The following is a 22,729-nucleotide window of genomic DNA, read 5'->3' on the forward strand; positions in this document are numbered from 1 at the left end:
TTGAATCATCACTTATGCAGCAGGCCAAGGCGTTAATAAGCTCTGTCAATGACATTTGATTTAAGTGATGAAATGCTTGGCAATGCCTAGTCTTTTACTTTTGTCTTCAGCTCCTGCTCACCACAGAGCCGAGGGTCACAGTAGTCCGAAGCTTCTGCAAAGAAGTATTGATGCTCGGCCAGATAGTCCAATAGGAGGAGAAAGCGACTCAGAAGGTAGTTGATGTCAGTGTTCATTTCCTTCAATCTGTCTGGAAACTGTATTAGAACACGAAGCAGGTGATCTGCACCAAAGATAGTCAGCACAGATGCGTCATTTGACGACTGGAATTGTTTCAAAGACTGTGTGTCCATGCAAAAGTAGAGGAGGGGCTCCTCGTTTTCATAAAATAGAGACCCATTTGCGTACATCGCTGCGAACTGCTTCAAGACTATTGACTCAAAAAGGCTCCGGAAGAAAAGCTTGGATGGCTCTATGGCAGAGTTGTCTAGAGGATCGGTCCGAAATAGGTCCAATATGGAAAGTATGCTGTGGCGTGCTGGAAGCTTGAGAACCCTCTTCTTCTGACACATGTACTCGCTGAAGATCAAGCGCCGAAGAAGATCTGTTGGCATGAGCTCGGCCCCGTTGCATTCGGGATTGATATGGCAATACTCCAATCTGTTAAGCTTTGCTGTGCGCTGTATCAACACGTGAGATACTTCTAGTGGAAGAATTACGCTCGTCTTGTTATTGCAATCCAAATCTGAGGCTGTCCCGTTCCCCATAACCTGGTTACTCTTGGCGACAGAGTCTCCTGGATGCACCATGGTTGTCCAAGTCTCGCGCCGAATGCTCTCATAGGAAAAAGACGATTGACCCATGGCAGTGCGACTGTACGGTAGGGTGGTTGGCTTGATGAAGAATACATTGACGGCCTGATCGGGGCTCAGCGCAGAGTAGTCTATCTCTCCTTGAAGAGGCATGGTGTTGCGCTCTTCCTGGCTTAGCTTTCTGAATACCGATGCAGGGATAGTCTCTCCTTTAAAGTAGACAAGCGTCTTTCCATTGGTCTGGTATTCAACCGATTTTAGTACGCGTGCCACAAACTTCCTGGACATCTTGCTGTACATCACTGGGTGTGCCAAAAGAAATTCTATCCTGAACTCATTGAGCTCTCCAGAGTGAACGTCGAAGAGCCGATCGTAGCCAAACCAGCGAACTGAAATAGATTGCTTACTATCTATTTCTTCTATTACAATATGGTAGTAAATCTTCCCCCGCTGGAGAATTGCATGATCACCAACGTTCATTAGAATTTTTTAAGGAGACTGGTTGCTGTGCGAAGATGGCACGGTTTACTGCTGGGTCTAGGGCTTGAACTCGGCGTCCATGGACGTCACGGCGATGATGAAGTACTTGCCTTCGGGGATACAAATAATTTCACGCTTGTCAGACCTGATACGGACGTAATTAAGCTCGTTTGTGGGGTCTATGTCGCGTATAGCAGATCGAGACAATACAGTATAGGATGAGACAAGTTTCACGTATCTGGCAGTCATTTCGTCATCGAATGTGCTCCGGATAACTGTGCCGTCGTCCATGAGGACCAGAAGACCCTGCACACCCGGATGGGTGCTAATTCTCTTTATTGTAGCCTCTACGTCATTCTGTGTGTTAGGTTATGCGGGAGATAACATACCATAGCGTTTTAGACTTTCGCAAAACCATGATTTATGTCAAATGGCTGTGGAATAGTGGGACGATACTAAAGACATAAATTCTTGGAAAATCGATTGAGCAGGCCATGTCTGCCGCCACCCTTGTCAATACGCTTCAATACAACGTTCCCTTGCAATTTTCAAGTAATGGGAAGGTTGTCACAGGAGTCGTCAGGCGGTATTCTGGCGAAGACCTGCAGAAGAATGCTGACCTTCATGCAGCTTTTGTCTCCCTCTACACACACATTCTCCCCGATGTCGATCGAGACGAATGCAAGCGTGATCTGCTGGGACCCAACACTATCCATATTGGGGTGTTTCGTTCGGACCAGGAAGTCCGAGGTGACTGGCAGACCAAGCCGATTAGAATCCTTAAGCACTATAAAAGGTATCACGCAGACCCTCTCGGGGAAGATATTGAGATATTGCCCGGAACAGACTCCGCTGTAGAAGAGGCTGCGGACACCTACAAGCCCCGATCAGTGGACTCATCATTCTCTGGGCCAACTGATGATGACGAACCCACAGGGGAAAGACTCATTAGTCGTATCATGGAATATGTCAAGGCCCCGAAACAGCGAAAGGAAGTGGGGAGGTTTATAAAGGCCAAGCTTCCTCGCCTTCATGCCCAACTTAAGACAGGAGAGTTGCGTGAATCAGATTTAGATGCAACCAAGCGAAAGATACGCCATAAAGATAGGATTCTTGGGGGTGCAAGCATCTTAATCCGAGATAACCCTGAGGGGATTACTGAACCATGCCGTCTATGCCAATTGATTTACATTGGCGTTCGAACTCGATTTCAGCTTCTCAAATTAGGTAGGAAGCTCTGCGCTACCACTATTTATACAGAAGCCGTGGAGGAATTCCATTCAGATGTGTATTTTACCTATGCTGGGAGCAACGCAATTCGCTTCTTCAAACGATGTGGACTAGACGACGATCCCATGATTGCAGGCAGGTATGCACACTTGGACAATGAATGGACAGATGTGTTGCCGATGGCCAGGCTTCTCAAGATCCCGGCCCACATGGAGCAGATCCTATCGTCTAAAGATAACAAGGGCACAAGCAGAGCCGCGCTTTATACTATGTGGCGTGATGCTGCTTTTCGTAGATACGCAGAGGAGTCCCACTTCGTTAGTCACTGTGTTGCTGAGATGGACCGGATGCAACAGAGACTCGCAAGTTTGGAGAAGGCAGAGAAGTTGTACAATGCCGTACTTACACAGGAGCGCAGCCGATGCATAATGTATGAGCAGATAATAGCAAAGTTGGAGTCTCAGCTCCTTGACGCAGGGATCAAGCCAAATATAGACAGGGACGAAGTGCTCAAAAAGGTAATAGAACAGATTGCAGCGGCAAATACTTTAGATGAGCACGATGCTGAACATAAAAAAGCATAGATGTAGATCACAGTAGATATGTACCGCACAGCTTCGTTTCTCACTAATTCCTACAACTTGATATTAATTAAGTCCTGTTGCTGCATACTCACCGCACTATGATAGCACCACCTACGTATTCATACACCGAATGGTACATAGAGCGCTTTAGAACTCTCCTGGCTGCTCGCTTTCTCAAACCCAAGGATATCGTCTACCTTTCTGTTCTGGGAACATTAGGGTACCTGTTTGCTTCACAACTAATTAAGGAATTGCGGAGCTTGTTGGTCTTCAGCTTAGGGTCGCGACTCCTGACCAAAGAGTAAATTTAATTCTTGCTTCTCACTTTGGCCCTATGGGGAGGTCGACCATTCAGGTGCATGCCCGCGTACGACCTCCTGGGGCCAACCCTGCTATGAAGGTAACAGGGAACGTTAAAGAAAACTACTCTATCGACCACGTTGATAACCGTCTCGGGTTGGTTGTCAATAATTCAGGCGTGGGGCGGAAGGATCATACATTTACGTTTGATCACATATATGACCCTCAGAGTACGCAGGAGGAGGTTTACAATAGGCTAGCGCAACCCGTGATCACAGATTTCATCAATGGCTTCAATTGTACCATTTTTGCATATGGACAGACCGGTTCTGGTAAGTCCTACACTATGACGGGCGGGTCTGGTTCATACAACGACCGCGGATTGATGCCCCGCGCCCTCGAGCAAGTCTTTGGCTTTGTGGCTAACTCCACTGAGACACGCGAGTACGAAGTTTGGCTTAGTTATATACAGATCTTCAATGAAATAGGCTATGATTTGTTAGGCATTCCAGGTGAGAACAACCCACGTCTCGAAGACCTTCCTAGAGTTACCCTTCAAGAGGACTCTGAGGGGGCTCTGCACGTGAGAGGGCTGTCTGCGCATAAAGCCACCAATGTGGAGGGCGCGCTGAACGTTCTTTGGAATGGTGACCTCAATAGGGTTGTCTGTGCCACTTCTCAAAACCAGGCATCTTCTCGATCTCATTGCATATTCACAATACATATTAGATCTAGAGAACCGGGATCAGATGTTGTTCGTCAGAGTAAGTTTAACTTCGTCGATCTGGCCGGTAGTGAGCGTGTAGCAAAGACCCACGCCGATGGCGCTATCTTGCAGCAGGCCCGATATATTAACCAAAGTCTTTTCTATCTGGAGCAGGTCATTCATGCCCTTGGCAAAAAGAAGACCGATCCAGATTGCCACGTGCCATATCGTAACTCCATGATGACCATGTTCCTTAGAGACTCCATTGGTGGGAATTGTCGCACAATCATGCTTGCTACTATTGCTGTCGAGACGCAAAATATGAATGAGTCCGTCTCAACCGCACAATTTGCTATGAGTGTTGGACAAATAGAAAACAAAGCTAGCATAAATGAAGACATTGATCCCAAATTACTGATTAAGCGTCTAAAAGCAGAAAACAAGGCGCTCAAGGAAGAGCTAAAGTTACTAAAGGAGGGTAGCTCTGCAAATGCAGCCAGGATTCTCAGTGACGATGACATGGAGTATGTTCGGTCTCTTCTGGACATATTTATCGCTGACCACAGCATTCTGACTCTGGATGTTGGCTCATGGGTTCGTCTGCAGTATGCTCTGCGCTTGATGAGAGATCGCCTTGCAGAGGGCGTTGGTCCAACTCCGGCAAAAGCTGATGAGACAGAGATAAATAAGCTGCGTCTTCTATTGCAGCAGCGAGACGCAGAGGTAGAAGTCCTCACGAATATGATTGGAGGGGATCAGCCCCGGCCTCAGGTTACGGCTTCTAATGGACCGATGTACACGTATGACAACCTTGAGAATGACTACAGCATTAACGTCCCTTCGCATCAAACAGAGCTTCAGTACGGCCCCACTGAATCAGGGTCACCTCACAGTTCTGCCTCTACTTTGCCAGACATGCCTGTAGCCGGTTTCCCGGTAAACAAGCAGTTGGGTGGTAACAGTGCCGAGCGGACCGCTCTAGCACGAACCCGAGGCTCCTCACAAGATCAGCAACAACAAGTGCTCCGTACAGATCTCCTGAGCGATCCTCTTAAGTACGCCTCCATAGATGTTTCCCTTCTGTCAGCTAAAGACTTGCAAGATGAAAAAGGTATCTTCAAGGCATTCTTGGAGTCGTATTACAACAAAGATACACTGAATCAGAATAAGGCAACCTTGTCTAAGATGTACAAAGAAGTTAAAGCGCTTGCAGAGGTAGTCACGAAATCTAAAGAGTTGGCTGACTCGCTCAAGCAGCAGATCTTCGTCATTGTTGAGCGATCCGGTACCGAAACTGAGGAGACGGATTTACTTAAAAAGAACCTTGCGCAAACGGCAGTAGAATATAAGACTGCCATTGAGCAGTTAAAGGTCTTGAAAGTCCAGGTGAATAGCTTAGAATCGAGTCTAGAGCAGAGCAAAAAGGACATCAAAATGCATTTTGTTTCTTGGTATAAGCAAGCTGCAACTGCTGTAGCCAGCAGAGAAAACCGTATGAAAGCATCTATTCAGGAGACCACAGCATCCAATACCCAGGATATAGACCAGGACATTGCAGAATTCTATCAGCTTTCTTCTCAGATCAAGGGCCTGAACTAAGAACTGCACTACTTAAACAGGTTTCCGCGTACCATCTTCAAATACTTGCTGTCTGGCCTTTTAAGAGGCGTAATAAAGTTTTCCAACTTCTTATGTATCTTTTTGGTGTCAACTGTACGATCTTTGTTAATGAGTCTGTCCCGTCGTGGCCTGGTGCTTGCCTTTTTTGCTTGCAGCCTCTTCAGTTGCTCCATGACTACCATGGGGTTGGATGCACTGCCAGATTGCATCACATCTTGGCAGAGAGTAACGAGAAAATCCGAGTCGCAGAAGCAACCTCGCCATATCTCTGGTGCGCGCTTCTCGCGGGTAGAGGTATCTTTCTTGCTAGGGGTTTGGTTCATTGCGTCTTCCCCTTCGAGCAGTGATATTGGCCTCTTTGGTGCCTTCTCGTGTTCAGGGAGACAATCAGAATACTCAGACTGGTTTGAATGCTCGTCATCATTTGTATCTTTATTGGGGAATGCGCTAACGGTTGTATATGGAGTTGGAACGCCCAACGGAATAATCCCTCTCAGATTTGTATGTATTCGTCGTGCATATCTCTCCATATCCTGCAATAAGTAGCTTATTTGTCCGCCTATTGATTGATTTATTACAACTAACTTGTCTGTCTGATCAATGGAGGAGAGCCCTCCGTGTATCGTTTCCAGAAAGGACGTCATTGTCGGTAGAAATTCATCGGACGGTGAGTCACCGAGGGTAGGCTCAAACCAGGGTCGATCCTCCAAGAGTTTCACTGTACTAGCTTCCATTTCTCTCACAGTGTTGTTTAATCCAATGATAACCTTTGACAGCTGAGAGGCCTTTTCACCTGTGCTTGCAATTGCTTCACTAAGCTCAGCATTGGCCTGAAATAATGGAAGAGACCCGCTGTCCGGCAGCAAAGACACCTGCTCAAGAATCTTTTCAAAATTAATTCTTAGTCCTACAAGCTCATTGAGAAGTGTATATTGCTTGTAAACTTCCTTTGCTTGGGCCAATTTCTGTTCCGACCCATCGTCTTCAAATAACTGCATTTATTTTTGAGTCGAGGATTTGCTTTGTTTTAGCAGTCTGTTCCCTTCAACTCACAAGAGGCAGGTACTGTTGTAGCTTCTCTTGTTGAGCAAATGTGCGGCAGCATGGCTTTTGTCAATGGTCTATACAGCTCAGCGGCAGAGCCACCCTCTCTGAGACGACCTGTATAAAGAGCGAGAGCAATAACAAAGCATCAGGATAGCGATCACTAGCCAAGTGTGGTAGAACACGTGATAGTTACAGGCATCACATACAAGAAGGCTGTGGGCACTATGGTGGAGGACAACACTCAATACTCCAGAGTTGGATGCCACAGCGCCCTAAGTACTGGTAGAGATGCGATCTGACAGTCGGCACTCTCCACTGGGCACGTACTGGATAGCCTTCTGAGATGAAAGTTGATGATAATCGAGATTGACTAGTGACCCCAAAAACAGAGCTTGTTCACCAGAAGAGTACAACGTCAGCAGAATCCTATCAGGATTTATGCTACACCACAGCCTTTCTACTGATACCCCTGTTCGTGGCGAGCACCATCGCAGTGACCTGCCAGCAAGACGGGAACCATACAGCGACCTGCGCACAGAATAAGTGCGAGACGGTCGGGGCCACCGAGATCTGCACCCAGTGCAGGGCCGGGGCGTCCCGGTCGACGGCTTCTGCCGGCCCCCCGGCTCCCCCCAGGCCGCGGCAGCCGGGTGCACCAAGGAAGACGGGACTGCCCTCGACAAGACGGCAGCCACCTGCGGGAAGTGCGGCGACGGGTACTTCCTCTTCATGGGCGGGTGCTACAACAAGGATGCACACCCTGGCAGTGACATATGCACACAGGCTGAGGGAGGACTGTGCACTGAGTGTAATACAAAGAACGGCCTGTTCAAGAACCCGGCTGCAGCACCGAAGCCTGGTAATGAGTGCATTCTGTGCTGGGACACGGTGGGAGATGGCGCGACAAAGGGAGTAGAGAACTGCGCCACATGTACAGCACCGGGGAATGCAGGAGTAGCTACATGTGATACCTGTCAAGATGGATACTACAAGGACTCTCTGGTATGTATGCAGTGTGATCAGTCTTGTCTGACCTGCGATGGAAGTGGTCCGAATCAGTGCACCTCTTGTAAGGAGGGGAAGTACCTGAAAGGGACTGAGTGTGTAGACAAAGGTACGTGTAAGACTGACTACTACCCCGATGACACTAGCATGACCTGCGTTGCCTGTAGCACCATACAAGATTGCACAGCATGCACAATGGACCAGTCCACGGGGAAGCCAAAGTGCACTAACTGCGGTAGTCAGAAGATCCCCAGGACGACCCTCGACGGGACCTCGACCTGTGTGGAAAATTCTTATGCTGGGTGTCAAGGCACAGACAAGGAGCTGTTCATGAAGGAGGACCAACCGGAGTGCCTGCTGTGTGGAGATGCTACAACGGGAACAGATCCGAAAGATAAAGGCGTCGCTAATTGTAGGACATGCACTAAAGCCAGCGCTACTGGAGCCGCACCGGTCTGTGAGACATGCAAGGAAGGATACATTAAGAATGGAAATGGTGCGGGCGCCACGTGTGAGGCTTGTCATCAGAACTGTGCCACATGTTCTGAAGCTACGACAGAAAATAAGTGCCTGACCTGCAAAGAGGGGTTCTTCCTGGCCGGCACCGGCGAAGGAAAGTGCATCTCGTGCGAGAATGGTAATGATAGTGGCTACAGCGGGCTTGCAGGATGCCTCTCTTGCACAGCCCCAGCCGCCCCGGGCCCGGCCAGCTGCAACCGCTGCAAGATCGGCTACACGCTACAGGGAACAACGTGTGTGAAGACCTGCGAGGATGAGACTGCCTGTGGGGGGACCTCTGGGGCCTGTGATGCCATAGTGATCGGTGCCAATGGAAAGGAGCTTCACTACTGTTCCTATTGTGGAGAGGCTAATAAGTATCCTATCAACGGTGTCTGTGTTAGTACTGGTAATGAAAATGGGAATACTTGTGCTAAAGGTGTATGTACACAGTGCACTACGGGATACTTTATGTACATGGGAGGCTGTTATAAGGTGACAGAGGTGCCGGGTAAGTCCATGTGCACAAAGGCAGGCGATGGTGTCTGCACAGAGGCGGCAGCCGGGTACTTCATCCCTCCCTCGCCCACCAAGGACAAGCAGTCCGTGTTGGCATGTAGTAACCCCCTTGGTGTCGAGCTGGCTGGTCAGAAGGCATACGTGGGGGTGGATGGCTGTTCACAGTGTACAGCCCCAACAGCTCCATCTGATGCTGGCATGACCCCCGCTGTGTGTACCTCCTGTGACAGTGATAGGAAGCCCAACAAGGATGGCAGTGGGTGTGTGCTGTGCTCTGTGGGTGGTTGCAAGAGCTGTGTGATGGATGATGTGTGTGGGGAGTGCAGTGATGGGTACAGTCTGGAGGGTGGTAAGTGTGTGTCCTCTGGCGCCAACAGGAGCGGGCTGTCTACTGGCGCCATCGCGGGGATCTCCGTCGCTGTGGTCGCTGTCGTGGGGGGCCTCGTGGGCTTCCTCTGCTGGTGGTTCCTGTGTAGGGGGAAGGCGTGACTCAGGTAGTGAACGCTCCGTTGGTTGTTAGTGCTCAGTGAGCGTCTGCTGTCCATCCACCCAGTACTGTTCTGAGGGCAGTGTGCGCTGGGAGCGGTCTCCAGGGCCCTCCCGGCCGGGCGGCGCGACTCGTGCTGGCGTGCAACTATAAAAATAGAGAACAACTGTACCATGATATAGCTAAACAGCCACAATCTCTTACTAACTACAGGAAGCACGACCATTGCAATTCCTTTACAAAAGTCTAGCTTCAGATAAAGGATGCTTATATCTTCAGGTAGGCATAGACAGGTGAGCAAATATAGTATTAAGGAAAGTACTACAAACAGTGCTCTTTACAGATGTAGCGGCATGTAGTGCCAACCTTAAAGTCTTCTCGGTGCCCTCCAATGAAAGAAGCTCACAAAGGCTGCATTTGTTATCAAGGTAAGCACACCATACAAGGGCTGTCCATCCATTCTTATCTGGTATACCCGCTGCGTAAGGTAATAGGAGTCGTATTGCATGTAAGTCCCCTGTAAAAGCTGCGATGTGCAAAGGCGTAAAATGCATCAGCGTATCCTGAAGCATAGCCTCGTAAGGCGCAAGTAATTCTATTATTTCGTGTCGATGCAGAGAGACTGCTAAGTGGAGGGCTGTGATGTGGCTTAGTAAGTGACCACAGATGGTGACCGAGGAAGCTAGACGCATTCTAGCCTCATAGATCCGCAGCTTTTCAACAGCAGGAGCACAATTCTTCAGTACTGCTATAAATAAAGCCGTGTGCCCATTTCTGGCCACAAAGCGTGTCGTACTGTAATCAACACATAGAGTGTTCCTTGAAGCATCAGAGCAACCACCTTCAGAAATGGTTTGCATCAAGGGTGTTTCCCCACAGACATCTCGCTTAAGTCCCCTGAAGTAATCAATTGCTGCTTGGACTTCCGCAATCCGAGGATTCCTGTACAGTACCTGATCTTGGCTATCGCTCTTGACCAAAGTATACTTAGATGGCCGAAATGCAAAGTCAAGAATTAGCTCTTCTCCTGTCGGCGAAAATGATGTGCTCTTTTTAGATAGGTACCTCCGGACAAGGTCTCGCTCCTTAGTAGCAGAAGCATGGGCCAGGAACATGCTTTGTAATATAGATGCCAACTTATCTAGAAGGAGCCTACCATATACTGCGCGTGTCTCTATGCGGTTGGATCTGAGAGCAGGGAGGCATCTTAACCCTTGTATCAGTGATATCGATGAATATCCATAGTCATCCACAGCAATCAAGGAGGCAGAGAGGCAATCGGTAAGCATCGCGAAAACGTCAGGATCGTCTGTGATCGTAAATAAGTACGTAGCGAGCCCCAAAAGATCAAGAAACACGGAGTAGATGAGCAGCTTTGAAATGGGACAAATAGTAAGGGCTGCCTCATCAATAATATCCTGGAGAGAAACAGAGTGCTTCTTTTCAATCTCGCAAACAGCCATGTCCTGCACAAATTTAACACTGAGTATCCTGTTTAGACATTTATGGTTCAACCCCATTAGTAGTCGCAGGCGCCGGCACAGGTCCATCGACTGTGTTAAGTCCTCAGAAGAACAAGAAACTAAAGGAATAATTTGCAGATCTTGCGGCATCTTCACCACAGCAGCGGAATTTGGGTCTAAGAAGCAATCAATTTTTAGCTGAATTGTCCGACTGCAGCAGCTTTATTTCATACTCGGGCTCATAGCCTCTTACCGTCAGGGCCGCCAAGAGGTGAGCGGAAAACTCTGCTGCAGTGGTGACGCAGGAGGTGCTAAAGACGCCTTGGCCAGCAACATTTAAAACCAGTTGGACACCTCCACGGGTCACCGATAACAGGGGATATTGCTCGGGAGAATACTCTATCACGAAGTCGGGGTCAGCTAGCGTTGCTATGTCCCAGTGACAAATCTGCTCTTCAACTTCCAGAGGTGGTAATTGAGATACGACAGACACATAATCAGCACAAGAGACACCTTCCGGGAGCAGTTGTGAACATATCTGTTTCCGCTTTTGCAACAAGCAGCGCATGCAGGAGGCAAGACTTGCTGTCTGGTTGCTCTCTGGTAAAGGTTTTACCACAGCGTATAAAAAATAATGGCCAAGCAAAAGGATCTCAAGAGCAAGCCAGTAAAGCCGCTGACAGCCTTCTTCATTTACTTCAAAGAGCAGTCTGTGGGCATGACAGAGAAATCTACAATCGAAAAGGGCAGGATTTTGGGACAGAAGTGGAAGGAGCTATCAGACAAGGAGAAACAGCATTACTATGACATCTATGAGAAAAACATGAAGGCATATAGTACTGATATTGCTAACTGGTATCATGCGCATCCAGAGGATAAGATTGCAGATGAGGAGAAAGCCATGAATGCCAAGCACAAGAATAAGACCAAGCAGAGCATTGCCAAAGAGAAAGAAGTCGCAATGTTTTTTGCCATAGGACACATGCGGAAGCACGCAATGCTCACCGGGGACACCCTTGAGTACAACGAGAAGCTGGCAAAGATCCTCAAGTCTCGCTTCTACATGCTCAGCGATGCAGACAAGCATGTATGGGAAAAGTTCTGGCATAAGATGGACCCAACCAAGCAAGAGGAAATTGTTGGTCTTTACAAGTCGTGGAAGGGAGTAAAAAGCTCTACTAAATAGAAGCAGCATAGTCCAGTTTTTACTCTTCTTTGCTATTACTTTTCTTTACCTCGCCCCTACTCCATTTTAGCGGAGGGGGCCGTAACTAGAAACCTCCTAATGAGGTCACAAAAAGGCTTGAGTGAACTTCTGTATGAAAAGTCATTCGCCACCACAAACTTCGACGCGCTTGTGATGGTCTCGGAGAAGATGGCAAGGTTTATCTGCATGTTTATCAGCTGCTTAGCGTCTATTAGTACATTTGAATACTTCACTGTCTCGTCTAAGAGGTTGCTCAGTAAGGCGGTGATCTCACACTGCCTGCACTGCGAATAAAGACACACCTTGACGTAGTCTCTTAGTATTTCCTCTTTCAGTGCAAACGACACCTTAACACTAGCGCATTCGGGGATTCCCATAAAGTGTGCAATCATGCCAGTGACAAAGTGGTGAATAAATGAGTTCATCATTTGCATCCCAAGAGCAAACATGTTACTGCTTCTAATCCCCGAGTCACTCGGGTAGGATATCCGGTATCCCAGTTGTTGTTCCAGAGACAGGAATTTGTACTTGTTAAAGAGGCGTGTATATTCCTGTTGCTGATCAATGTAGAGATTCTCATGTGTGGCAAATTCCTGGCTCAATGGAATCAGCTTCTTATCCAATTTGAACCACAAGGAATCAAGCTCAGTACCATAAGAAGATAGATGCGTAGATGATAATTTGAAGATGCAATCACTAGATAAGATGAAGGTAGACACTACATTTGAAATGGCGCTATATTCAACCATCCCTAATTTCACTAATTCAACTAACAGCAGCCCTGTGGCTGATGCTTGCTGCTCATTACCAATAGCAATAGCCGACTCCAATGTGTCCATCAGTGCTGCCATTATTCGCCGAGACCCTATCTGTAGGTTCTTGCTATCGGAATGGTGCATACATGTAATTAGTGCAGCTAAGGGTCTTACGGTGTCTGAGGATAGAACGTCTAGTGACAAGAAGACAGTAGAGAGTTCGTGGGGCGTGGGTGCTGGAGGAAGAAGGCGATCGTTGTACATAGCATAGTCGTTCTCAATGTGATGGAACCGGTTATGCTTATCATACTTTTCTTTAATTTCCTTATAAATCCGGTCATAGAATCCTGCAGGTAGAAAGTCTATCGGATCAGTTCCATGGGAAAGGTCGGTAAAGTTTAAAAGAGAAAGAGTTTTTGTTAGAAAGCTATGCAAGAGGGGCTCGACATTTGGGGAAAAGTGTGCGATAATGCTGTTCCTCAGGTCCAGTAAAATGTCCTCCATCGAGACAACTGTCGAGGCAGAGAAATCCTCCACATATGAAAGGCCGTTTTCATTGTCCTCCGGTTCGCTGGAGGATGTCGTTGTGACGGCAGACCTGCTGTCGTTATTGAGCCTTGTGAGCAAGCTGGTAATATATTGAGGAAACGTGGTGTCAAGCTGCTTAGAATATAATGGCTGAGCCTCTTTGAGAAAAGAAAGGAGACGTTTCTTGAGCCACTGGTAGGCTAGGGAATGGGTAAAGCGGCCACTGTTAGTATTAAGATAGGAGCGGACGCTGTTGCTGTATTCTTCGTGAATCCTTTCAAGGTTCGGTGTGCTCCCCTTTCTTTCTTGCTGCTCCTGAATATACTTATCAATGTGCGCCAATAGTGGTTTATATCGCACATTCACAAGAACCTCATACCAATCTTTAATCGCCTTTGACTCCTGTCTCTTTACAACATCAGAAACGATGGAGTGAATCTTATTGACATTGATGCAGATTTCGGGGCAGGAGCTGTACCAGAAGTAATAGTTGTGGTATATAATATTGTATAAGGTCATGATTAGCCGTTTGCTCTTGAAGGATATCTGCTCAACACGAGACAGGCGATTCGACGCCTTAGTCATACAAGATATCAGATCTTTGATTTTTAATAGGTTGAAACACGAAAGGTGGTTGACGCATCTGATAAGGTGAAAGGTGGCGTCGTCGCGCTCCACATCACGATCCTCATTTATTAAGATCCTAGAGAGGGCATTCTGACATTGGATGTGAGCAGGGTACAGTTTGTGTTCATCAGAGTCTGTTTGTAAAGGTCCAACAATTGGAATAATTCTATTAATACAGAGGCATGCATATAGGTGAGCATAGTAGTGGCAACACGTTTCAGGAATGGCAAACCTCCTGCAAAAGACTTGTCTAAATACACTGTTGATGGTAATGATACTAGTGGTATCCTTGAAATTGAGAAACTTCACCAGAAGAAGTATAATAACATGCTCTTCAGTCTGATTTCTTATGGATTGCAGTAGTAATGTAATGTCACCAGGGTTAATACCAATCCTAGTAATCCGCTTGGGGTCAAAAAGAAGATGCTGCAGCTTCTCAACGGAGCTTGCCCTCGGGGTACTATCATAGTACTGTTTGAAAACACTATCTATAGCCTTCTGTATATCTTTGTTGAGCAGCGCATACACAGTGTCTAGATTCTCTTTATACTTATCCTCCAGTACTCTATAGCTCTGTGTTAGGGAAAGGGGATATCTACGCAAGCTATCTATTTCGCTAATCTCGTTTGTATAAACGTCTGCCAGCTTTCCAGACTCAAAGTTAATAATCGACACATAACGCTCCCGCTCAGATGGGCAAAGATCAAAGGCACTGGTAATGAAAGCCTTGGTAGATCGCGGACTTACAGAAAGCTGGTTTAAAACAGTAGGTACAATCATATTTAATCCGAGAGTATTGAGGATGTTGCAGAAATAGGTGTTGCACTTACATAGATGGTTACCCCATTCAAGCTCTCCGTCGCAAAGTGATTCCTTAGACAAGGCGCCAAACTCCTGCGACAAGATAGAAACTGTCTCCTTGAAAAGAGCGTAGATTTTGTATTCAACGTGGAAAAGCCTTATCATGTAATCAAAACAGCTAAGGATGCCGCGAGGCAACGTAGACAGCTCTTCACGAGGGATAAGAGGCTTAGCGGGGACGAGTGCAAGTGCATCGTGGGATGTGTCAAGCTGGAAAAGCATTGCAATGTGATGTATCAAGGAATTCCTTTCTTCTTGAGAGATGAGCATCGGAGTATGCTTATCTGGAGTGCAGGGAGTGTTTATGTTATTATTAGTAATCTCTCCGTGTAGCGGACTTATACCGAAGCCGTCCTCAACTGTCTGGCATAAGAAAGTGTGTAAGAAGGCTGATGTAAAATAAGTTGGATGATAGGCACCGTTAAATACATATGATGAGAGAGTGATTCTTTTGGCTTCTGAAAGGTTTGCTGGTCGCGGCGGAAGAGAGGAATATTGGCTGATGACTTGTCGAAGGATTGTAAAGGATTCCCTGGCGAGGAGACCGACTAACTCTTCCAGTTTATCACTTTTTGCAATCATGCCATAGCGCCACAGTGCGCAAAAAAGAGATACTGCGGAAACACGTTGCTGTCTATTCACGTCCGAGGGTGCAAGGGTTTCATCGATATTGTCTCGGAAGGCAGGACCTTTTGGAACTAGCAACTTCTGTACCTGTGAGAGGATAAGCTCTACAATGTTCCTAAAAAAGATCTCTGAGACAAGAAGCATGTTGAGGACAAACGTCTCTATCTCAGCACGCCTATCTTCCGGGTATTTGAACTCACATATGGCCTTTGCTATATCAATTCCTTGAGTACCGTATTTGTACGTGTGCATGGTCGAAAAGTAATTATCTGGAGCAGATTCAATGCCTCTAAGCCTCCTTAAGAGGGTATCGACTACACTTTTTTTCGGCACGGGATATGCTTCTGAATCAAAGTCGTCGCTCTCCATACCTCTTAGCTCTGCTATGCGGGTCTTACGCTCCTTTCTGTTGATTCGCGGAGGATACATTTTTTAAAACAGACAGGGCCAGTTTACTGATTGCTGATTGGCTTTTCCCGAAAGCTTGCGAGGCTTAACTGTAGGCCGGCGGGCGTCTCTGATAGATCCTGATAGACAGCTCTGTTGTCAAACACTTTGCACCCGTTGAGAGCAATGGGAGTAAATCTAAAGTTCCACATCAACAAACATTAGAACATTTTAAATGGCTGACATAGCAGGCTATATCACAGAGGACCTTAAGTGTACAAACATGCTTACTGATGGTCTCAAGAATATCGCTCTTGAGGCCCGTGAGACAGTTATTTCTCAGTTGGCGACAATTCGAGAACTGGAAGAGGAGCACCAAGTCAGCAGCGCACAGCTGCAAAGATTGATGGAGAATATTGGGACGAGATCTGAAACTGCAGCAAGCATGCACAAGTATCTTACAGAGCTCGAAGAGGAGGACCGACAGATTGCGAAACTTCTTTCAGCTATCAAATACCAAGTGAACACATACTATGGGTGTATCTATCTTTTACTGGGTAAGAGGCCACTTGCTATGCCATGGGACGTCGACAGAGTCAGTCCGGTATCTTTGCGTAACAGTTGCACAGTTGACCTCTGTGTAGGGGATCAATAGATCCATTGATAATGGAGCCTGAAGCATACACGCCCCGCACCAGGCGATCATTGCCCCGTTATCGACACAATAGCTATCGTCCATCGCCCCCAATCGCCCATTTCTCTCTGCGGCCATAATTTGGAGCATCTCCTGAAGACGCAGGTTGCAGCCCACACCTCCTACGGCCAGAATGTCGGCTGCACCCACGTGAGCAGCAGCCCTTTCAGTTATTTCCACCAGAGATCCGAAGAGCGTCTCCTGGAGGCTATAGCAAATTAGCCGGGGATCGAGAGAGGTGTGTGTCTCTACATATGTTTTCAGATATGTCGAAATGCCACTACATGAGATGTCCATTCCCTTTATGGGAACAGGGATCGTTGTGATAATTGGTATATCGTAACTTGTATCTATACCTGCCTCGGGATGGTTAGCAGAATACAGCTCAAGTTGTTCTTTAAGAAGCTCCTTAGACCGTGGCAGTGTGGTGTATCGAGGCACAATATCCGGGTCTAGATGGACACAATCCTCCTCACGGAAAATAGCTGCCCACTCAGCTGCAAGCCGCTCGATATTGAGCCCGGGGGCAGGGGTGTTAGAAATCAGTAGGTATCGAGCAATCCGGTCCAAGGCATTTCCTACTGCTATGTCTAGAGCCTCCCCGAAGACACGATATCGGCCTTGAGAGTAGGCTATGACCTGGGTGTTTCCTCCAGACGCGTATAGAACGACTGGATTGGGCAGCTGCGTGACCAAGCGGCCCATTTCTATATGGGCGACGCAGTGATTCACTGCAAGCAGCGGCACCTTCCAGAGCTGTGAAAGGGTACGCGCAACTACGGCTACTGCGGCCAACGGTGCCCCAAGACCCGGCCCGCGGGTGTATGCAATGTGAGTTATCTTATCGGAGGATATTTCTGCCTCCAAAAGGGCTCTTTCGATAAGGCCTATAATGTGCTGCCTGTGATGCGCCGCAACGTCGTTTGGTTGGAAGCCTTGCCCCGGCGGCGCGTTATATGTACTCCTTAGATTTGCATGCACAACACCCGAGGCGTCTACGATACCTACACCAAGCTTGTTTGCAGATCCCTCCAAGCCAAGGATCATTCACTTTATCTGTCCAGGCAGTGTAGTGTATGGTAGGGTAAGCTAAAGATTTACAAGCACAGAGTACAGAGTGTATGGTTACTTGCGATATGTCCCTGTCAGGAGGCGGCGCATCTCTTTGTCATGACGTTCCTTAAGCTCATTCATCTCATCTGTCGCCGCAAGACGCTCCCGCGTGAAGAGGGTTGTAAGACGACGCCGCTCTGTGGGGTCGTTAGTCCTTGCTAGCTCTGCGCGACGTTCCTCTTCCTTTGCTTGCTCATAGTTAATGCGCTGGAGAATCTCTGCATTGTGTTTTTGTCTTAATTGTACAATATCATCCTGTGTAATCACAGGCCTGGGCCTGTCCAGCTTCGTTGTGTCATGCAGAGACTTGTGTAACGTTGCCAGAACGGCCTCTGCTTCCTCATTTGTCAAGGCATGGTCATCTGAGTTGGAGACAGCCGTTTTTTTGGTGGCCTTGCGTGCTGTCCCGTAGCTTCTGGCACGCTTGGGTTTCTCCTCATATTCCATGGAGTTGCTGCGATTTCTGGCCGTTTGGGAATCGGAGATACCTGCCAAGTCCTCAACCTTGATATTAAGGTGGAGCATGAGGTCCTTTTGGCCCAACTTTTGTCTCTGGTGCTCTAAGGCGTTGTCCATTCGGGCTTCTAACTTAGTGAGGGCAACTCGCTTAGAGTATTCTGTTTGCTCCCACAACCTCTTTGCATTCTCGATTCTATCTTTGACGCGAAGCTTCTCTTCTTCAAGTTTGAGCTTTTCCTCCAACCGGCGAGCCTCGGCCTGTTCACGAGCTCGTTCTTCACGCTCCTTTTCGCGCTGCAACGCCTCAATGCGTTTCTTCTCTGCCAGTTCCCGCTGTTTAGCCAAGAGCTCTAGGCGAGCCTTTTCTTTCTCCTCCGCCAACTTGTGCTCTTCTTCCAATCGTAGGCGCTCCTCTTCCTTCCTCTTTGCTAGCCGCTCCTCGCCTTGCTGAAGCTTCAGAAGTGTGCTAGCGCGGCGCTCTGCATCGTCCTTAGCCCGCTGTCGGTTGACTTCATTGAGTTTTCGCTCCGCCTCTCGTTGCCGCTCCTCATTTTCACGGCGTTTCCGCTCACGCTCTTCTGCTAACTGTTGCATCCGCTCGGCCTCCTTCTGCTCCATCATGCGGCGACGATGCTCGGTGGCCTCCTCCATCTGCCGTTGGTATTCTCGGGCTCGTTGCTCCATCATTCTGTTCTTTTCCTCTTGCTCCTGGTTGCGGCGGCGGGCCTCCTCTTCCAGCTGTTTTTTATGAGCTTCTTGGCGAGCTTGGATTTGCTCGCGCTTGGCAGCTTCCTTTGCCTCCATTTCTTTCCGCTCTTTCTCCTTCTTTTCCTTATAGCGACGTTTTTCTTCCTCTATACGCTGTTGTTTTTCTAGCTCAGCAATACGCGCGATTTCGCGCTGCTCTTGCTGCTTTGCCATGGCCTTAAACTTCGCCTCCTCTGCCAGTTTGGCGCGCTCTTCCTTCTGTCTCATGCGTTCCTCCATTTCTGCTTTGTGCTGTGCCTCCCTCGCTTGCCGTTTTTGCATTGCCTCGAGTGCTCTTACCTTAGATATGTAGGCAAGAGAAGACTTGTCTATTTCGCTACTCATAACCTTTCCGCTGCAGGATAAGTCTTCATTAACTAACTTCTTGATTTCAGGCGGAGACCCCAAAAAGAGAAACTCCTCCCGCGATATGCCAAGCTCGCAAACTTTGTTGAATTCTGCCCTAACGTCCTCTAACAAACTCTGTCTTTTTTCTTCGTATTTTTTATAGTGCAAATCTGCAATAGCAGGCTCTGGATAGTCCCGCTGAAAGTTGCTATATGGTAGAGGCTTTATGTCTGAAAAGCGAATAGCACGCCGACGCATTGCAACTATTGATCGAGGAGATGTTATGCGTTTCTTTGTCTCATCGGTGAAATTTTGGAGGCTAATCCGCATGGCACAATGGCTTAGAATTTTGAATTTTTATTTACCTTTTTGCACTGTGCTACACCGAGCCCGAGGGCTAGGTATGTTGAGCGAGCTTTACAGAGTAGGGTGTACAAATACTCCAAGAGTGTGCAATAAATATTTGATATTTCGTCCAGCAAGCCTTTTAAGGAAGAATCTCATCCTTTTTTGCGAAAGATTCTACAAAAGGTTATCAATCATTCAAGTAAATGCTTTGCAGATTAATATAAAAGACTGCTCCATTAGTTGATTGACCCAGGACAAAAAAGCTTTAAAGATAAAACCCATGTTGCTACATTCGGGGTTTTGCGAAGTCTTTCATGATTTACGGAATAGAGATTACCAAACTGAGTACCAGAAAGTCTTACTAACCACGTACTGGGAGCTGGGACGAGCGCTTGGCCATGATTGCACACAGGGCATTTCTCTCGAACGGTTAATACCACCGAGCACGCAGGCCGGACGCAAATCTCGGTCGTCCACAACTATATCCATACTTGAGAAAAGGCAAGAAGCGATAATAGAGGCAGCTTTAAATAGAACATATAGTGATGGTCCCTTCCGGTTACGGCTCCCAACAGAAGTGGTTCAGCTCATTGTCATGGGTCAGCAGAGTAAGGCTGTGGTTGCGCGGATTACACTAAAAGATGGTGCTCTAGTACTTTCTATCGTTTTTAAACATACGACTAAGGCAAAGTCTAAGACAAGTGTTTCCACAGCCGGCTCAGAACCAGAAATTCCATTGGCAAGAGGCACTCGGTGGATTGAGAATAATGAACAGTTCAGCAAGACAGTCATTTGTGAGGCTGTCCGGTGTCACCTGAAGTCAGCATTTCGCAACATTTATAACACATGGTCTCCAACGATTACAGAGTACTTTATAAACCAGGAGCATCTACCGCAGATTATCTATGCATGCCGCAGTGCTCTTAAACGGTCAATGGCTGTGGACGTGGATGAAAATATTGAAGACTATCACCAGCATGTTATTCGGGGCATAGCTCTGCGTAAAACTACGGCCATAAGGCTAGGTAGGTCACAGCACAATGATAGCACCTTTAACTCCCTGGCTGTGCCGCTTGTTAGTTACTACATGAACTCCTGGTCTCCTAGCGAAAGTGACGCGCTGCTGCTTTCCGAGCGCTTCCTTGCAGAAAATTTGTCTGCGCGTAGCATAGAAGAACACATTAATAGCATACGACATATACTCAACGCCTATGTCAGGCTCAACACACTTTATGGCGAACGTGTCCAGTCAGCTCTCCCCACTTTGGATAATGATTCTGCCCAACTAGATGGTAAAGTCTCTGCGCACGAAGGTACAGATACGAAGGTTACGGGGATTTGTAGTATTGGACACCCTGCACATACATTCAAAACAGCAATGCTCCTGTTTGTACCCACGCCCATGCAAATCAAGATGATCTTCAGCACTGCAAGGGAAGTGCTCGACAGGCCAGACTCTGAGGTGCTGGATTTAGACGAGCTCTACACAGAATTCACAGATCAACCCTACAAGGTTCTTTCTAACGATACTTCCTTTCTGTTTGGTAAAGAGCATGCTATTGACGATTATTCCACCATTTATCCTGTGCGCACAGTGAGTCCATTCTTGCTGCGTGAACGGGGGTTTACAGAGCATAAGCGAGTAACCCCTTTGGCCAGTACGACCAAATCTTCCGTAAGCGTAACCGGAGAATCAGACAAAGGATCTTCACAGTCGCGGAAACCTGTTTCTATACCTGTTTATCACGACCTTAGTATTTGCTATCTCCCAGTCAGAGCAGAAAATCAATCTGTTCATCGGCAGAATAAAGAATATGATATGTTCAGCGGAATTTTTCGGCACACAGCCAGAAGCTATAGTGAGGTCGTTTCTATTATTAAGTCTCGAAAAAACCACTTAAAGGCGATACTCCAGGGCTCCGGTAACTCTGGCAGCTCTTCATCTGCAGCAATAGATCTGCAAAGCAAAAGCGTGGACTATGAAGGTAATCAGCCCCAAGCATACTCAGCCTCAACTGATAACGAAGCGCTGAATCACAAGCGGTACAGTCGGATGCCGTGTTCAAACTCTATGCACAACAGTACCTTTGTTAAATCTGCATCTAATAACATGACTGGAGCCATCTATTCTCTTAAGGGTTCCTCGTTGTCTGCTGATAACGCTTATAGACCCGAAAGAGTATCTGCCCATCATGAGCACTATTCTGAGCCGGGCCGGAAACAGCTATTTTCATACTCTTCGAGGTGCAACTCTCACTCTGACCACAACTTTGGATCTAGTACTAAGGATAACGTTGTTGTTAATCTCGATACACCATCTTCCAAAACGTTTAACTTTATACGCATGCCGTTTGGAGGGTCAAAGACCGCCCAGGATAAGGTGGAGCAGCAAGCCAAGCAAAAGCGCGAGTTGGAACAAAAACTCTTAGAAGATGCTCTTGCTGAGCAAAAGGAGAGGCTGCTGTCAGAGCAGCAAGCCCATAAGGAGGACCAGAAGCGGCTACTCGAGCTCGAAAAGCAATTGAGCGAGCAAAGAGAGCTTATGTTGCAGCGACAAGAAGTAGAAATTCAGGTTCAAAGCATAAGCACACCATTGCCCACCGATAGGTCTGAGTTAGAACGCCAGTGTAGCCACGGAGACACCGGACCCTCGCTGAATAACTGCTCCCACTCCAACTCCTGTGGCTCCGTTGAGGCTGTGCCACAAGAGCGCGTCCAGGACACCCAATACTACAAGTATATCGTGGAATCAGAGGCTATGCGTATTGACCAGCTTGGCCGACTAACTAGCTTAAAGGCGCATGCGAAGTTTTTAGAGTTCCACCAGGGGTCGTTTGGTCCTGAGAGGCTCTGCCTTCTCTCTGCCTCTGTGTATAGGGAGCTGGAAGCATATCCCTTTGCTGGAACCATGAAGGACATCATTTTCACCATGTGGATGGGCTATGACATTTCGAAGAGCCTAATGGCACTTTTTTCCTCTGTGCGGGCATGTGCATTGGCCACCCCAACGATGTTTGAGGGGATTGAACGTAACACAATGAAAAATGTAATTAAGGCACCCAACATGAATGTGATTAGTGAGCGGGATGAAAGGTCGAAGCAGGTTTGGTACGATCGAGACAAGGAGATACTAGAAACCATCTTGAACTTGTTGCACGTGGAAACAAAGCATTCGGTACTTGAGTTGATTAATTTTTGCTCAACCATGACTAGGCTTCTGAGCACGGTGAAGCAATCTCCATCCTCTAGCTCCTAACTGTTATCCGGGTGAGGACAG

General features: G+C 47.5%; 13 protein-coding genes and 1 pseudogene across 14 annotated transcripts, besides 1 other annotated feature; 6 read left to right on the plus strand and 8 right to left on the minus strand.

Moving 5' to 3' along the window:
- Nucleotides 1-86: 86 nt before the first annotated feature.
- Nucleotides 87-1,292, minus strand: GL50803_0010141 (MRG family protein; the record flags this gene model as incomplete). Its single annotated transcript, XM_038045600.1, has 1 exon — nucleotides 87-1,292. One exon carries the CDS (start codon nucleotides 1,290-1,292, stop codon nucleotides 87-89), a length of 1,206 nt encoding a protein of 401 aa, XP_037902046.1.
- A 57-nt stretch (nucleotides 1,293-1,349) lies between these two features.
- GL50803_0015124 (Dynein light chain) lies at nucleotides 1,350-1,684 on the minus strand (the record flags this gene model as incomplete). Its single annotated transcript, XM_001707700.1, has 2 exons — nucleotides 1,350-1,649; nucleotides 1,682-1,684. 2 exons carry the CDS (start codon nucleotides 1,682-1,684, stop codon nucleotides 1,350-1,352), a joined length of 303 nt encoding a protein of 100 aa, XP_001707752.1.
- A 102-nt stretch (nucleotides 1,685-1,786) lies between these two features.
- On the plus strand, nucleotides 1,787-3,106 carry GL50803_0010139 (uncharacterized protein; the record flags this gene model as incomplete). The annotated part of the gene is made up of 1 exon (XM_001707701.1): nucleotides 1,787-3,106. One exon carries the CDS (start codon nucleotides 1,787-1,789, stop codon nucleotides 3,104-3,106), a length of 1,320 nt encoding a protein of 439 aa, XP_001707753.1.
- A 334-nt stretch (nucleotides 3,107-3,440) lies between these two features.
- On the plus strand, nucleotides 3,441-5,711 carry GL50803_0010137 (Kinesin-9; the record flags this gene model as incomplete). Its single annotated transcript, XM_001707703.1, has 1 exon — nucleotides 3,441-5,711. One exon carries the CDS (start codon nucleotides 3,441-3,443, stop codon nucleotides 5,709-5,711), a length of 2,271 nt encoding a protein of 756 aa, XP_001707755.1.
- Nucleotides 5,712-5,719: 8 nt separating this feature from the next.
- GL50803_0010136 (uncharacterized protein) lies at nucleotides 5,720-6,730 on the minus strand (the record flags this gene model as incomplete). The annotated part of the gene is made up of 1 exon (XM_001707705.1): nucleotides 5,720-6,730. The coding sequence occupies one exon, from the start codon at nucleotides 6,728-6,730 to the stop codon at nucleotides 5,720-5,722; it is 1,011 nt and encodes a 336-aa protein (XP_001707757.1).
- Nucleotides 6,731-7,508: 778 nt separating this feature from the next.
- Nucleotides 7,509-9,290, plus strand: GL50803_0015123 (annotated as a pseudogene). Its single transcript has one exon.
- Nucleotides 7,509-9,290: a sequence feature (pVSP).
- Nucleotides 9,291-9,563: 273 nt separating this feature from the next.
- Nucleotides 9,564-10,901, minus strand: GL50803_0017421 (Ankyrin repeat protein 1; the record flags this gene model as incomplete). Its single annotated transcript, XM_001707711.1, has 1 exon — nucleotides 9,564-10,901. The coding sequence occupies one exon, from the start codon at nucleotides 10,899-10,901 to the stop codon at nucleotides 9,564-9,566; it is 1,338 nt and encodes a 445-aa protein (XP_001707763.1).
- Nucleotides 10,902-10,938: 37 nt separating this feature from the next.
- Nucleotides 10,939-11,319, minus strand: GL50803_0032335 (uncharacterized protein; the record flags this gene model as incomplete). Its single annotated transcript, XM_001707712.1, has 1 exon — nucleotides 10,939-11,319. The coding sequence occupies one exon, from the start codon at nucleotides 11,317-11,319 to the stop codon at nucleotides 10,939-10,941; it is 381 nt and encodes a 126-aa protein (XP_001707764.1).
- A 66-nt stretch (nucleotides 11,320-11,385) lies between these two features.
- GL50803_003349 (HMG (high mobility group) box-containing protein) lies at nucleotides 11,386-11,937 on the plus strand (the record flags this gene model as incomplete). The annotated part of the gene is made up of 1 exon (XM_001707713.1): nucleotides 11,386-11,937. The coding sequence occupies one exon, from the start codon at nucleotides 11,386-11,388 to the stop codon at nucleotides 11,935-11,937; it is 552 nt and encodes a 183-aa protein (XP_001707765.1).
- A 56-nt stretch (nucleotides 11,938-11,993) lies between these two features.
- Nucleotides 11,994-15,785, minus strand: GL50803_00115129 (uncharacterized protein; the record flags this gene model as incomplete). The annotated part of the gene is made up of 1 exon (XM_038045678.1): nucleotides 11,994-15,785. The coding sequence occupies one exon, from the start codon at nucleotides 15,783-15,785 to the stop codon at nucleotides 11,994-11,996; it is 3,792 nt and encodes a 1,263-aa protein (XP_037902047.1).
- Nucleotides 15,786-15,978: 193 nt separating this feature from the next.
- Nucleotides 15,979-16,398, plus strand: GL50803_0020666 (uncharacterized protein; the record flags this gene model as incomplete). The annotated part of the gene is made up of 1 exon (XM_038045957.1): nucleotides 15,979-16,398. The coding sequence occupies one exon, from the start codon at nucleotides 15,979-15,981 to the stop codon at nucleotides 16,396-16,398; it is 420 nt and encodes a 139-aa protein (XP_037902048.1).
- GL50803_0017420 (putative tRNA N6-adenosine threonylcarbamoyladenine synthase) lies at nucleotides 16,294-17,484 on the minus strand (the record flags this gene model as incomplete). The annotated part of the gene is made up of 1 exon (XM_001707715.1): nucleotides 16,294-17,484. The coding sequence occupies one exon, from the start codon at nucleotides 17,482-17,484 to the stop codon at nucleotides 16,294-16,296; it is 1,191 nt and encodes a 396-aa protein (XP_001707767.1).
- Nucleotides 17,485-17,562: 78 nt separating this feature from the next.
- On the minus strand, nucleotides 17,563-19,434 carry GL50803_0024122 (uncharacterized protein; the record flags this gene model as incomplete). Its single annotated transcript, XM_001707716.1, has 1 exon — nucleotides 17,563-19,434. The coding sequence occupies one exon, from the start codon at nucleotides 19,432-19,434 to the stop codon at nucleotides 17,563-17,565; it is 1,872 nt and encodes a 623-aa protein (XP_001707768.1).
- A 298-nt stretch (nucleotides 19,435-19,732) lies between these two features.
- GL50803_0013555 (uncharacterized protein) lies at nucleotides 19,733-22,708 on the plus strand (the record flags this gene model as incomplete). The annotated part of the gene is made up of 1 exon (XM_001707717.1): nucleotides 19,733-22,708. One exon carries the CDS (start codon nucleotides 19,733-19,735, stop codon nucleotides 22,706-22,708), a length of 2,976 nt encoding a protein of 991 aa, XP_001707769.1.
- Between the last annotated feature and the right edge of the window lie 21 nt (nucleotides 22,709-22,729).

Source organism: Giardia intestinalis, chromosome 4, assembly GCF_000002435.2.
Source record: "Giardia intestinalis strain WB C6 chromosome 4, whole genome shotgun sequence".
NCBI classification, from domain to species: domain Eukaryota; phylum Fornicata; order Diplomonadida; family Hexamitidae; genus Giardia; species Giardia duodenalis.